The sequence below is a fragment of the Periplaneta americana genome, chromosome 2, assembly GCF_040183065.1.
Source record: "Periplaneta americana isolate PAMFEO1 chromosome 2, P.americana_PAMFEO1_priV1, whole genome shotgun sequence".
NCBI classification, from domain to species: Eukaryota; Metazoa; Arthropoda; class Insecta; order Blattodea; family Blattidae; genus Periplaneta; species Periplaneta americana.
In genome coordinates this window covers 40,017,475-40,029,649 of record NC_091118.1, presented here as the reverse complement: position 1 = coordinate 40,029,649, position 12,175 = coordinate 40,017,475, and the positions used below count along the sequence as shown (strand labels likewise).

General features: G+C 35.8%; 2 protein-coding genes across 6 annotated transcripts in view; one reads left to right on the top strand and one right to left on the bottom strand.

The window, feature by feature from the left end:
* Positions 1-12,175, top strand: part of LOC138692833 (hemolymph lipopolysaccharide-binding protein-like) — a 558,083-nt gene that overhangs the window by 213,356 nt on the left and 332,552 nt on the right. The window lies entirely within an intron of this gene.
* Positions 1-12,175, bottom strand: part of stau (double-stranded RNA-binding protein Staufen) — a 96,585-nt gene that overhangs the window by 16,318 nt on the left and 68,092 nt on the right. For all 5 annotated transcript variants that reach the window (XM_069816019.1, XM_069816026.1, XM_069816034.1 and 2 more), the window contains 3 exons: positions 10,387-10,533; positions 6,931-7,104; positions 5,122-5,257 (listed from right to left, as the gene is read on the bottom strand). In XM_069816019.1, coding sequence (XP_069672120.1) covers positions 5,122-5,257; positions 6,931-7,104; positions 10,387-10,533 — 457 coding nt within the window. The remainder of the gene's footprint in view (positions 1-5,121; positions 5,258-6,930; positions 7,105-10,386; positions 10,534-12,175) is intronic.

The window sequence follows — 12,175 nt, the reverse complement described above, 5'->3', positions numbered from 1 at the left end:
TGAAAGACGAATTTCTAATTAGTGGCAATGAAATCTCCATGTTGGTTTCTGTTTAATGACGGCAACTTCGGAAAACCAAAATATCTTTCTTGCTATAAAATGTTTTCTGTGTTTACTATACTCCAGCAGGCCGTGATATACGTCTGTCTTCCCCCCCCCCCCAGTCTATAAATGCGAACTTGAAACAAACGGTAAGGTTATGTAATGATTTATTTTTCATTTTAATACTTTAACAATATTATTTATATAACATATTGCAGTAATAACATCCGCATCTGGAATCTTGTTGATTTTTTCACGGCTTCCTTAATGTTACTTGTATCAGGAATGCAATAAGTTTCATGGAGTAGTAGACTTTACTTAATTTTTGCAAATATTTAAAAACAATAATTAACACTGCAATTTAGGCGAAATTGCAGTGGTAAGTTTCCAATTTATAATTATTACTATGTTAAACATCTCTAAAAATAATATGTTAAAAGCCTAAAGCAGTAAAATGAATGTCGCACTTAAGCAGTAAGAAGAGGGAAATTGTTATGTGTGTTACGTTGGGAATACTGAATGTGGTATTTCACACTTACCGCGTATTGGTTCTGTGCGGAAAACAAGCAAATACGCACGATCTCGCACAAAAGACTTTACCTCACAGTTTGAACTTTATCTTACAGCTCATTTGTATTTTCCTAGTACCCGGGTACACACGTATACTTTTCCATTCAACTATTACTCAAGAAGTTAATATATTAGTTACTAGATGTCACTACCTCTACTTCTTTATTATCATTTCTTAAATATACATACACTCAATCTCCTTCTCTTTTCTCTATCTACTACGTCGTAATTTGTGCATTGCATCCATATCTAATATGTATTTTTTTTTCTAATTTGTAATAATTTACCTTTTGGGAGGTAAGGAGACTTGAACCTGCGAAGTTCGGTTTTGGGTTTATAGAATTTTTTAACAACACGCGTTAGTCAACTGAGCTAAACAGACACGATGATTAATTACGTTTTAATATTCCTCTTAAGTTTACAGAAGTAAAATGTGAAATTATTTAATGTCATTATTCCCGTGAACACTTCTAAATAATCCTTGAAACTTCAAAAAGATGAAAATACATGTTTAAAATGAAAAAAATATGTATTAAAATTATATAATTAATTATAATTTGTTATTTATCCAACGCCATAGATACCATTTTTCACTAATCATGGCACCCTACATCATGACCTACCTGTACACATATCGATTCTAAAATCCATGCCATGATATGTGATTATATGAGGACTTATTTTCAACATATTTTCTTTTATAAAACATAATTTTTCGTTATGGTCATGGATAGAATTATGTATGGTACTTGTGAGCGTAATCTTTATTGCGCTTGTGTAATTTAAGCACGAGGCATCAGCCAAGTGCTTAAATCTTTCCACTCGCGCAATAAAGATGCACTTACCTCACAAGTACCATAAATAACTATTATAGATATTATACACCTACAAGTTGAAAGTGTATTTAATACAAGTTTATTATAATCAGCTAATCACTTTGAGATGGTTGTTGAAGGGTTATAATAAACTTGTATTAAATAAACATGTTGTTTTCTAATGCCAGGCATTTGACAAAGTCATTTGACCTCTTGCACTCCACTACTTTTCAAAGATATTGTCATGGTCAGCCAGTGAAGCACAGATTTTGAGGTGTTCTGAATCCATTTCTTGGTTTGAGTTGCACAATGGACAGTTAGGGGACTGACATATTCCAATTCTATGCAGATGCTTGGCCAAACAGTCATGGTCTGTTGCCAATCTATAGTCGTGTCGCTGTTATTTCTGGCATAACTCCTCCTCTTTGCTTACATCTTAGGAAGGGAAAGCTCTATAAAGTCTAAGTAGGTAATATCGCTCGCCATTTTTGTTCTTTCGTTGCCTAGCTACCATACGAGGAATATATTTGCCGCACAGTTAAACATTATCATGTCATAGCTCCTGTGATAAAAAATCAAACACACTGTAATTCAGCAAATAATTGAGCGGCAAATAACGTCCTCGTGTGTTTTCTATGAAGCAGACGAAAGAGCCAAAATGGTGGGTGATTATATTAAGTATTTATCGAGCATTAGGAAGTGAATTACATCATCACTAGCGAATGACAAGACGCACACGTTTAAATGTAGCCGACCTGCAACATGATTGGCTGCCGGAAATAAGAGCGACAGGACTATAAATGCAGCTACAGATGATTTGCGTTGTAAATCGGGAATCAACTGTGGATTATGATACAGAGAGTTCCATTTTTTCTCTTTTCCATATGAAATCAAACCATCACTAGTGCATTTTTTTTTCTGGCAGAACGTGCACAAGACAAAAGGTGGTATGTCAATTTTTGGTGTGAATGAGATTTCACAATGTGCATTCTGATGGTATCTTTATTGTGGAAAAAGATGTCATGCATAATCTCTATTATTATTCTCTCTAACCGGATGTTATAAAACGTGATTCCTATGATTTTATACAGCCTTTAAACTCTGAATGCTTGCTCCTGAAAAACTGCAAGAAATGAGATCACATTTTGTCTTCTAGTCACGGAAATGTTCGAATTTTGCGCAATCAATTTCATTGTTTCTCCACTGAGATCATCCTGCTAATTAACGCCATGAGCAACCTGCTTCTTATTATAATTATTGGGCTCCTATGATCAACTTCAACCCTGACATGTATATGTTAAATCTAGTTTGCTAAAATGATGTCATGCTGCAACAGACATCACAAGAAAAAGAGAAAATACTGAAGAAATGACTGTGCTTTGGAAAATCTTACTTGGGTACTGCTATGTAGTTTAGTAAATGCCTCTGTTGCAAACCAATTTATTATTTTGTTAGCCCAAATTGAGTCAGTTTATACTAACTTGGATTTAATTTGTATTTCTTCTGAAAAGTTCTTTAAGATGTGAAAATAAGTAAGGTTTGATTATGTTTTTACTAGGATTTTTTTTCTAAATTTCGTTTAGGCCTTGAATTTCCTGGTGCACTGGGAGTAATCATCTCCCTGTTCGCTCCAATAAATTCTACACAGAGTTCCATCTTTTTCTCCAGAAAAAAAGCATTGACCATCACTATTGGTCACACTGCAAGTTACATTCAATAGAAATCACAATCTATACACAGTCAAACTCTGCTTTTACTTTCCCGCAATTAAATTTTTCCAACATTTACAAAATATTTTCTTGGTCACTTCAAGGTTCCTATCGATATATATAATTTGAACTGGTAATGGAAATTACGGGAAAACAGCTGAACGGATTTTAATAAATGGCTTCTCATTTTGAAGCTTGGAACCCAAAGTTTTTCGGAAAAATAGTAGTTTTCAGTGAAATGTCAATTTTCCTACATAATTTTCCTATTTTCCAAAATCCATCTGTCGTCAGTTTTGAGAACTAGCTAATTGCATTCAGGAGAAGCGAAGCGAGCATCAAGTCGGCCGTGTTGCATTTCAGAATAAAACAAAACACACACTACAGTAAACAATATTACACGAAGGCCATGATCTGCAAGAATGCTGACATATTTAGAGCTCAAATTAAATTGGTTATTAAAAACTTAACTTACTAAAAATAATTTACAGGTTCGATTCTGTGGCGTGTAATTTTCTGGGTACAGCTGTGTATTGGATATTAAAAACTACAAAACTTGAGATGGTTTGATGACATTATTACTATTAGAAATGAAATATTATTGTAGTTAATGCCGTGATGTGACTATTTTTCATTAATTTAACATATTAATGCTATATTGATCATATGAAAGTGAAACATTTTGGGGTTATATAAGTAGATGTAGAGAATAACTTAAATTAGATTTTGATTTCTATATTTTACTGAGTGGCGGCTATATAGTATATATAATATATGTTACCGAAAGCTATAAAACTTACGTAAGATAATATTATTAAAAATCAAATATTTTTATAGTTATTAATCAAGTGGGGTTGGGTCTTTTTCATATATTTAATGGCGGTGTGGTTCTCTTCAGTATTGGCTCGAGAGAGAGTATCTTTCATTATTATGGAAGCTAATAACTTTCAGAATATCTGGTATTCTTCATTGAAAATAAATCTGAAAAATGTTTATTTGAACGTCTAATGAACTTAGTTTGCAGCATTTGCTGCACAAGCCACTAGTTATAGTATAATCCCTCTTAACCAGCACTGAAGGAATACGAGATTTTGCCGGATAATTGAATAAATACCTGTATATACAAAAAAAAAGTTTGTATTTCATGGTACCAAACGTTGAAACTGCAACCATGTGATGCTTATTTTTCTATCACTTGCTCATAACTGAATAAACATAAAAATTGTTGCATTTTCTTTATTAAAACATATCACAAAACACAAAATTAATACACTAATTTTAGGTTCGAATATTAACTGAAAAAGAAAGTTCGTGCGAACTACCTAATGTGGCAAAACTGATGGCTCAGACTAGGAATGTGGCATATTTAAACTTTTTTCCTTGGCCCAGCCAAAAATGCTGTTGTTTTGGTATTGCCGGTTATTTGGGTGCCAATTACAAGGGATTTTACTGTATTATATTTTTTCCTTTGTATTTATAGTGTCGTTATTTCAAACTTCTCACAATATTGTTTCTGCTATATGAAGAAAAGAGACTGTCCATGCGAAAATTTGAACATAAAATTGCGACTACCAACGTAAATTTTGCTAGATATACAGTCAATTTATGCAGATTCAAGTACACAAAATTCTGTGACCACGTGTTTTTCTCATGAAGGATAATTCCACTGTAACAAAATATGTTACCCCTTCTAATTCGTCATAATGAAATTTAATACAGTAAAGGTAAAGGTATCCCCGTAACATGCCATGAAGGCACTTGGGGGGCTTGGAGGTAGAGCCCCATGCTTTCCATGACCTCGGCACTAGAATGAGGTGGTGTGGTTGGCACCACGCTCTGACCGCCTTTTACCCCCGGGAAAGACCCGGTACTCAATTTTATAGGAGGCTGAGTGAACCTCGGGGCCATTCTAATTTAATACAGTATGTTAAATATTTCAGAATGTTAATCAAGAATAATTTAGCAAAAAGGTTAATGTTTGTGCTCACCAGAGTTCTTTGTGGGCGTATGTCCATAGTTCCCTGCAGTGTTGTCTGCCATTAGCAACAGACCTGGCACCAACTGCCGCCCGCTGCTACCACCTGTTGGCAACTCCACAACTTTCTCTTCTTCAAGGAATGTCACCTGAATTTATAAACAAAACAAAATGGAGATAAGAATAAAACTGCTAGGTAAGAAACTTAATTTCTGATAAACAAAGAAACATAAAAAAATCACTTGTTTCAAACTACAATTTTCCACATATTATGTTGTATTTCAAATCACATAAATACCTCCCCAAGTTTCACATAAATTGTAGCGTAATGGTAAAATGTTCGTGGTTACTCCCAGTAAGACAATTATTACTACAGTTAATAATAAATAGACAGGATGAAACAAAATTTATCAAGACTGAAAAACGGACATATCAGGAAAATCTTTTTCAATCTGCATTAAATGTACCTTAAAATAAAAGAAGCATCACTGGAACACAGCCTATCCTGTATTGACAACAAAATCAATTATATGTACACACAATCCCACAAAGTGACCCAGAACTTAAAGAAATTTAACCTCATGAACTTGGTCAAGTCCCTCGGGATAAGGAATAGAATAATAATTATTTCACATGGTGCAAGATATATAATTTATATATCTTCTCACCATTCGTGAGTTGCCACAAGGGATAAAGAGTACTTAACCATAGAAATTTTTACAAGTTCATGAAAAACCATTGATTTTGTTTTAACAATGAAATTCCTACAAATAATTTCCTGCAAATATTTTTTTTTTTTTTTTTTGAGATTAGTGGAAATATACCTATTTTTAGAAAGGTAAGTGTTACAAAAAAGTAAAGAATGCTACTGAACTTGGTTTGATTTCGAATATAGGTGATTCTTCAGGAGAGCAATTGACCCTTTCAATGCAGCTAAGGTTACAATCGGAATAATAGATGTAGGTATTCCAAGCCTCTTAAACACATCTTTCATGAAGAGAGTAGCGGTACCTCTTGCTCCAACCAGAAGTCCGATTACTTCAAGCTCTTTTAGCTGGTACTTGTTGAGGTAATAGGGAATGGTAGGATTGTAGATATTCTTTTTTTCATTATCCACTTCTGCTGGCTGTTCCTCATCCGTTTCGAAATGCATAGTGGGATCAATTATGTATCCAGATCTTGTAGATTCCTTGAAAGCTATTATATCTATGCACCATGTACTGCCAGTGACGGAGAGACCATGTACTTCTTCAAAGGTGTTGTAATCGGCATGTTTAAGGGCAGTGGCTATAATTGATCGTACTTGGTGATGTCTAGCGTTTCGCAGAGCTTCACCGTGCGGGCAGGATCCCAGGACGTGTGCAAGAGTTTCAACCTCGTTGTGGCAATGCCTACAACGGTTGTCCTGAGATCTTCCTGGCACAGCACATACTACAGCAACATTTCCAACCATTTTAATGCCATCGCGCCATTCGCTGTTGGAGAGACCTTTGTGTTTACAAATCCATTTGTTGGCACCAGGATATTGTTTAAATAAAACTACGCCTTTCCCTTTCTGTGGATGACGACACCAAATATCAAATTCTCTGCTCCTCAGAAGGTTACGAATCTTTGTAACATTTAAGAAATGTTCATTCTTATGAAATAAGGCATCTTCTGGAACAATGTTCAGAGATTGGGCACATCTAATGCTCTCCTCATGAATCTGACGTTTCTGCAGGAGAAACCCAGTAAAAATATGTGGAGTGACAAATTGCAATACAGTGAAACACAAGAGATATAAGAAAATTAAAGGAAGTTGGCAAACCTAATGGAATCATACCTTTCTACTTTTATCCATATCCTGGTTGGTGTCGCCAGTCTTGATGGAAGGCTTTGCAGGCTGAGCTGAGGGACGAGAGTAACCCAAGAGTTGCAATAATCCTTCAGCTGCTGCTCGCTTAGCCAATTTCTTATTGGGTCCAGTACCAGTGCAAGAATGCTGACCGATAGAGACCTGTAACAGAAGATAATTGTTCCTAAATTAACACCAAACAAATTAAAGTACTTAACATGAACAAATGTTTGTGTTACCAGTAATGGAATGAGTTTTCTCAAGCTGACCTTCTCACAGCTAAGAAGAGGAAACTAACAACAGGAACCACAATCAGCAGCTCATGAGGATCGCGGTTGTAGATCAAAACATACAATTACATCTAGAGTGTCCATTCGTCATATTTCTTGGCAAAATGTCCCACCGTCACTTCTCTTTTTTCTGCTTGCTTTGTGATTTGAGTATAGTGATGAATGGTGTTTATCATTTCTCATATCTTTTAAATCATTAAACTGACTGGATGATCTTTGAAAACGAGCAGCTAACATGGAAGAATATTCAGGAATACTGAGAATTTGTTAAAAAGTATTGTGACAAGTTTTTCTGTGGATTAGGACGAGCTGTTTAATGAATTTTCACGTGTACAGAACTAAAATGAGTAAAAAGATAGTACAGAAATAAAAAAATCAATCAGATCTGATACAGAGGCCTTGGTGAATTTAAACCCAGCTGCTGACTAAGTGGATGCTTTCCTTTGAAGAGATAAGATAAGAGTTTCTTTATTGATTAGGTCTTCTCAAATACTGCTCCCATCGCAAGGAGTGGTAATACACATTTACTAGACGCCTGCTCTAAAACCATGGCAGAAATTAAGAACGAAATCATTAAGCGAGTGATGACGTAACACTGTACTATACTAGGCTAAAAATATACGCCACAGTAGGAATGCAATGGCCAAGAAAGCTTTTAATAGAAAAAAGAGCATCTTCTGCAGACCTCTGAAAAAAGAACTAGGAAGAGATTAATGAAGTGTTTTGTGTGGAGTGTAGCATTGTATGGGTCAGAAACATGGACATTACGATGCAGTGAAGAGAAGCTAGTAGAAGCATTTGAAATGTGGATATGGAGAAGAATGGAGCATGTGAAGTGGCTAGACAGAATACGAAATGGAAAGAGTGGATGAAGAAAGAATGATGCTGAAACTGATCAGAAAGGGGAAAAGGAATTGGTTGGGTCACTGGCTGAGAAGAAACTGCTTACTGAAGGATGCACTGGTAGGAATGGTGAACGAGAGAAGAGTTTGGGGCAGAAGAGGATATCAGATGATAGACGACATTAAGATATGTGGATCATATGCGGAGACAAAGAGAAAGGTAGAAAATTGGAAAGATTGGAAAATGCTGGGTTTGCAGTGAAAGACTTGCCATTGGGCAGAACACTAGGAATGAATGAAAATGGTAAGAATGCAGCATAGAACAGATGAGCTGGTGTTCTGTTTCTAGCTTCTTCTTCACACTTTTCAATTACATGACACTTATAATTCCATGACCCTCAAAATGCACTACTTTATTTTTCTTTCACACCAACACCACACTAGTAAACTTCTTCACTAGACCCATGATGATGTTTGTACTAAGGAGGAAACATCCACACTAACGTCGTACATTACAGGCACTATGTTTGGTTCAAGTTTGTCGAGTATGGTAAAGTTCGATATTCGCTCTGCAGGAGGAGGCCTATCGTGTTTGTTCTACCTTGTTACTAAAAATATTCGCTGTCTTCCACTCCCATCCTTAACCGCTTCAAGATTCTAGCATAGATCTTGTGATTAGTTTCTTATACGAAATAAGACAAGTTCTTAATGTCTTGGTTGCCTCTCTGATTTCGAAGATTCTAAGACACTAATCCACACACACTTCCTAGCTGGCCGTGCTGTGTCACATCCCCCCACTTCCCACTTCCTCATACAACAAAGTTTCAGAGCTGGCACTCTGATAGTACCAATCATGTGTTATTTTCAAATGACATGTGCATATCAACTCCATATGGAATATAACACAATGTTGTCCTATATCGAGTTGATTAGTAATTTTAATTTTAATTTTAATTAAAAGTAATCTTTTAACTTAACATTTATTTACTGTGGATGATGGTGGTGGAAATCAATGTACTGATATCAGTCAGTAATTTATTGTAACTAGAAATAATCTTTACAAACATAACATGGCAACACCACTTGCCATTAGAAGTATGGATCTGTGCAGAGAAGATATACACCGTGTCCCACTTAGAGGAATCGAGAAATAAGTGCTAATTTAAAGTTTTTTTTTTTTAATCCAATGCCACCAGGTTGTCTTTTCGACATTTCTGGTCGTCTCTCCTGGCTGTGGCTTAGTTGTAACCCACTTCTGAGGTTGGGGTGTCTGGAAGGCAGAGTTACATTACCTCGATGATGTGATAGGATGATTATGATAATGTGGTGCCAGGAGAGGTCTTAAATCTAAACTTAATCTAAATGCCAGACCATGGACGAACACAGGAATAATTAAAGTATAAATAATTGTTTTATAACATAACTTTTTGTATGACTTGATCTAAAAACTCTCCGAGTTTCGGAGAATGGTCGGTGCAACTCGATGTGTGCACCTCGAGCTACCCTGAAGACATCCAAAAGGTACTCAACCTTCTGCCAAGTGTTCCATAACATTTGTGGAGTGATTAGCGCAGCTGCATTTATAATGCGTTGTCTCAGTTTTTCCAAAGTGTCAACTGTACACGCACACTTTGGTACACAACATTCATCATAAAGGCCCAGAAAAAGGTCAATGGGCGTCAAGTCGGATAACCTAGGTGGCCAGGCAAGGGTTCTCATTTTCCGATCAACCTACTGTGAAAGTTTGCATTCAAGAAGCCATGCACTGTTCCATAGTAATGGGGTGGAGCCCCATGTTGCTGAAAAACCGATCCTGGGGGATTTGATCAACAACAAAAGCTCTGCACATGTCCAGATAAACATTCCCTTTGATTGTCGCCTCCATGAAGGAGAATCGTCCAATGACGGAATGACGGATGCCAGGCTTGTTTCCACGATAAACGTTAGTGCGCATGCGCATAAACATGCAACTGTTTTAAACCACTGGTGCATAAACTTGGACAGTTTCTGCATCTTGTTAGATGTAAATCACAACGATATCTTCATCTAATTTTAAATGGTGAGCATTTATTTCTTGATCTCTCTAAGATGGTGTATTTACCTGGGCACATGTAGCATTTCTGTAACTATTTTATTTCAGCAAGGACATTAGAGCTTTATATTTTGGCAGTTACATCATCCACACATAACCCACAGAATGTCTGGATGACTAATCAGTTAACAGGTGGATTCAATTAAGTCCATTGACTACTCCCTTCCCCACATCTGTCACCTGGGATACAACCCTGATTGACCAAGTGTTAGAGACTCACCTCCATAACAAACTCCCTGCGTCGTGGTACTCCCCTTTCTTCCAGTAGCGAGTATACAGGCTCACGTTCTTTTCTAGCCTGCTGGATCTGAATGAGCCGTGAGATTGGGTTGATATCTTCACCATATTCTGGCTCTGCCTTCTGTTCCTGAAAATCGTAACAGCCATTAGCCTTTAACATGATTGATGGAATGTGGGACACAACACGCAATTTCAATTTTATTGCAGTTCATAAGGTAGACATGTAATAGTACTGGAGTGTCTCAGTAGTCCTAGGGTCGTATTCATAGACGATACTTTGGACCAAAGTTGACTTTGGAAAGTACAAAGTCGCCATTTTCCTATTCACAGTCGACACTTCGATGAAAGTAAACTTAGATCGTGACTTTACTTTGAAGTTGCCGAAAATCTAGACTTTGACTTTGACTTTCGTTCGTGGACATAAGAAAAATGGCTGATATTTGGGAAATTGTATATTTGCCGAGAAGATTGATAACATCCAGAAAATTATTGAAGCTCCTCATGTTTCTCGGCATATTATTAGACATGTACAAAACTCTATTGAATTTTATAGAGATAATGAATTCAAATCAAGATACAGATTTGAAAAATGGACCGTATTAAATAATATCCACGATTCAACATGCACTGATGAATAATAGAATAATAAAAAAAGGATTACCTGTTCCATTAATAATACTCTTATTTCACTTCGATATTGCTCTATGGGTATAAGGATTAATGGTTTACTATTAATTTTGTATATTTAATTGTATTCTTTATATGTCTTCACCAGTTCTAGTAGCATGTCTCTTTCATAATCTGTCATTGGTGGCATCTTCTTATCTTTCACGTCTTCACAATTATTTTACATTGAAATAATATTATATAATGCTGCAACAATCACTTAATGTCTGCCGATGTTCAATTGTTTCACTGATTTGAGACTGAAAAGATGGCTTTTAATGTGGCAATGCCTACTCTACTTCAGCTATTCATTAATTTAATTCGTTTAGAAGGCCATGATTGTGATTGCCAACATTCATAAAACATCGTCAAATCTCGTCTTACCGAAGTCAGTCAAAGTCTCATAAGTGTTGTCTAGGAATAGGACTTTTAACAAAGTTAAACTTTACTACGAAAGTCGACTTTGGGAAGTCTTCAGCCAAAGTCTCGTTTATGAATACGGCCCTCAGTAACCATTAAGTCATGTGTGATATCCCATGAGTCAAACAGTACTTTTTTTTTTCCATTATTTATTGAAAAATGTGCTTAAAACTGAGGGTGCAAAAATTGTTAGAGTGAAAAATTTGATGAAGAAAACCATGAAACATGGAGAACAGTAAGGATTGTCAGATGAAAATTCTACAGAAGAATCAAACCATTCTGAAGCTGTTGTGAAACTTCAATACCATCTTCATGCAACACAGATATCAGCTGATCCCAATAAACCAATAGTGAGACAGTAAAATAGATATTATCTTTCATTCAAAGTGTAATTACCAAAAGTTGCAAATGCTTCTAGTTTCACTTCAAATAACTGTACAGTGATAGAGAAAGTGGTACAATATAAGCTACAAGTATTTTCTCCATCAGAAATCATCAACTGATTGAATTATGGACATAACTAGGATCGTATGTTTTTAGTAATAATGATACGCACCAAATTTTCTATAATTACTTTCTTTGTCACATTTACCCTTCCAGATACAAAAAATACAAAAAAAAAAAAAAAACGCAAACAAACTCGCGAAATAATGCGAAATTTGGACCAATGTCCAAAATGTCAA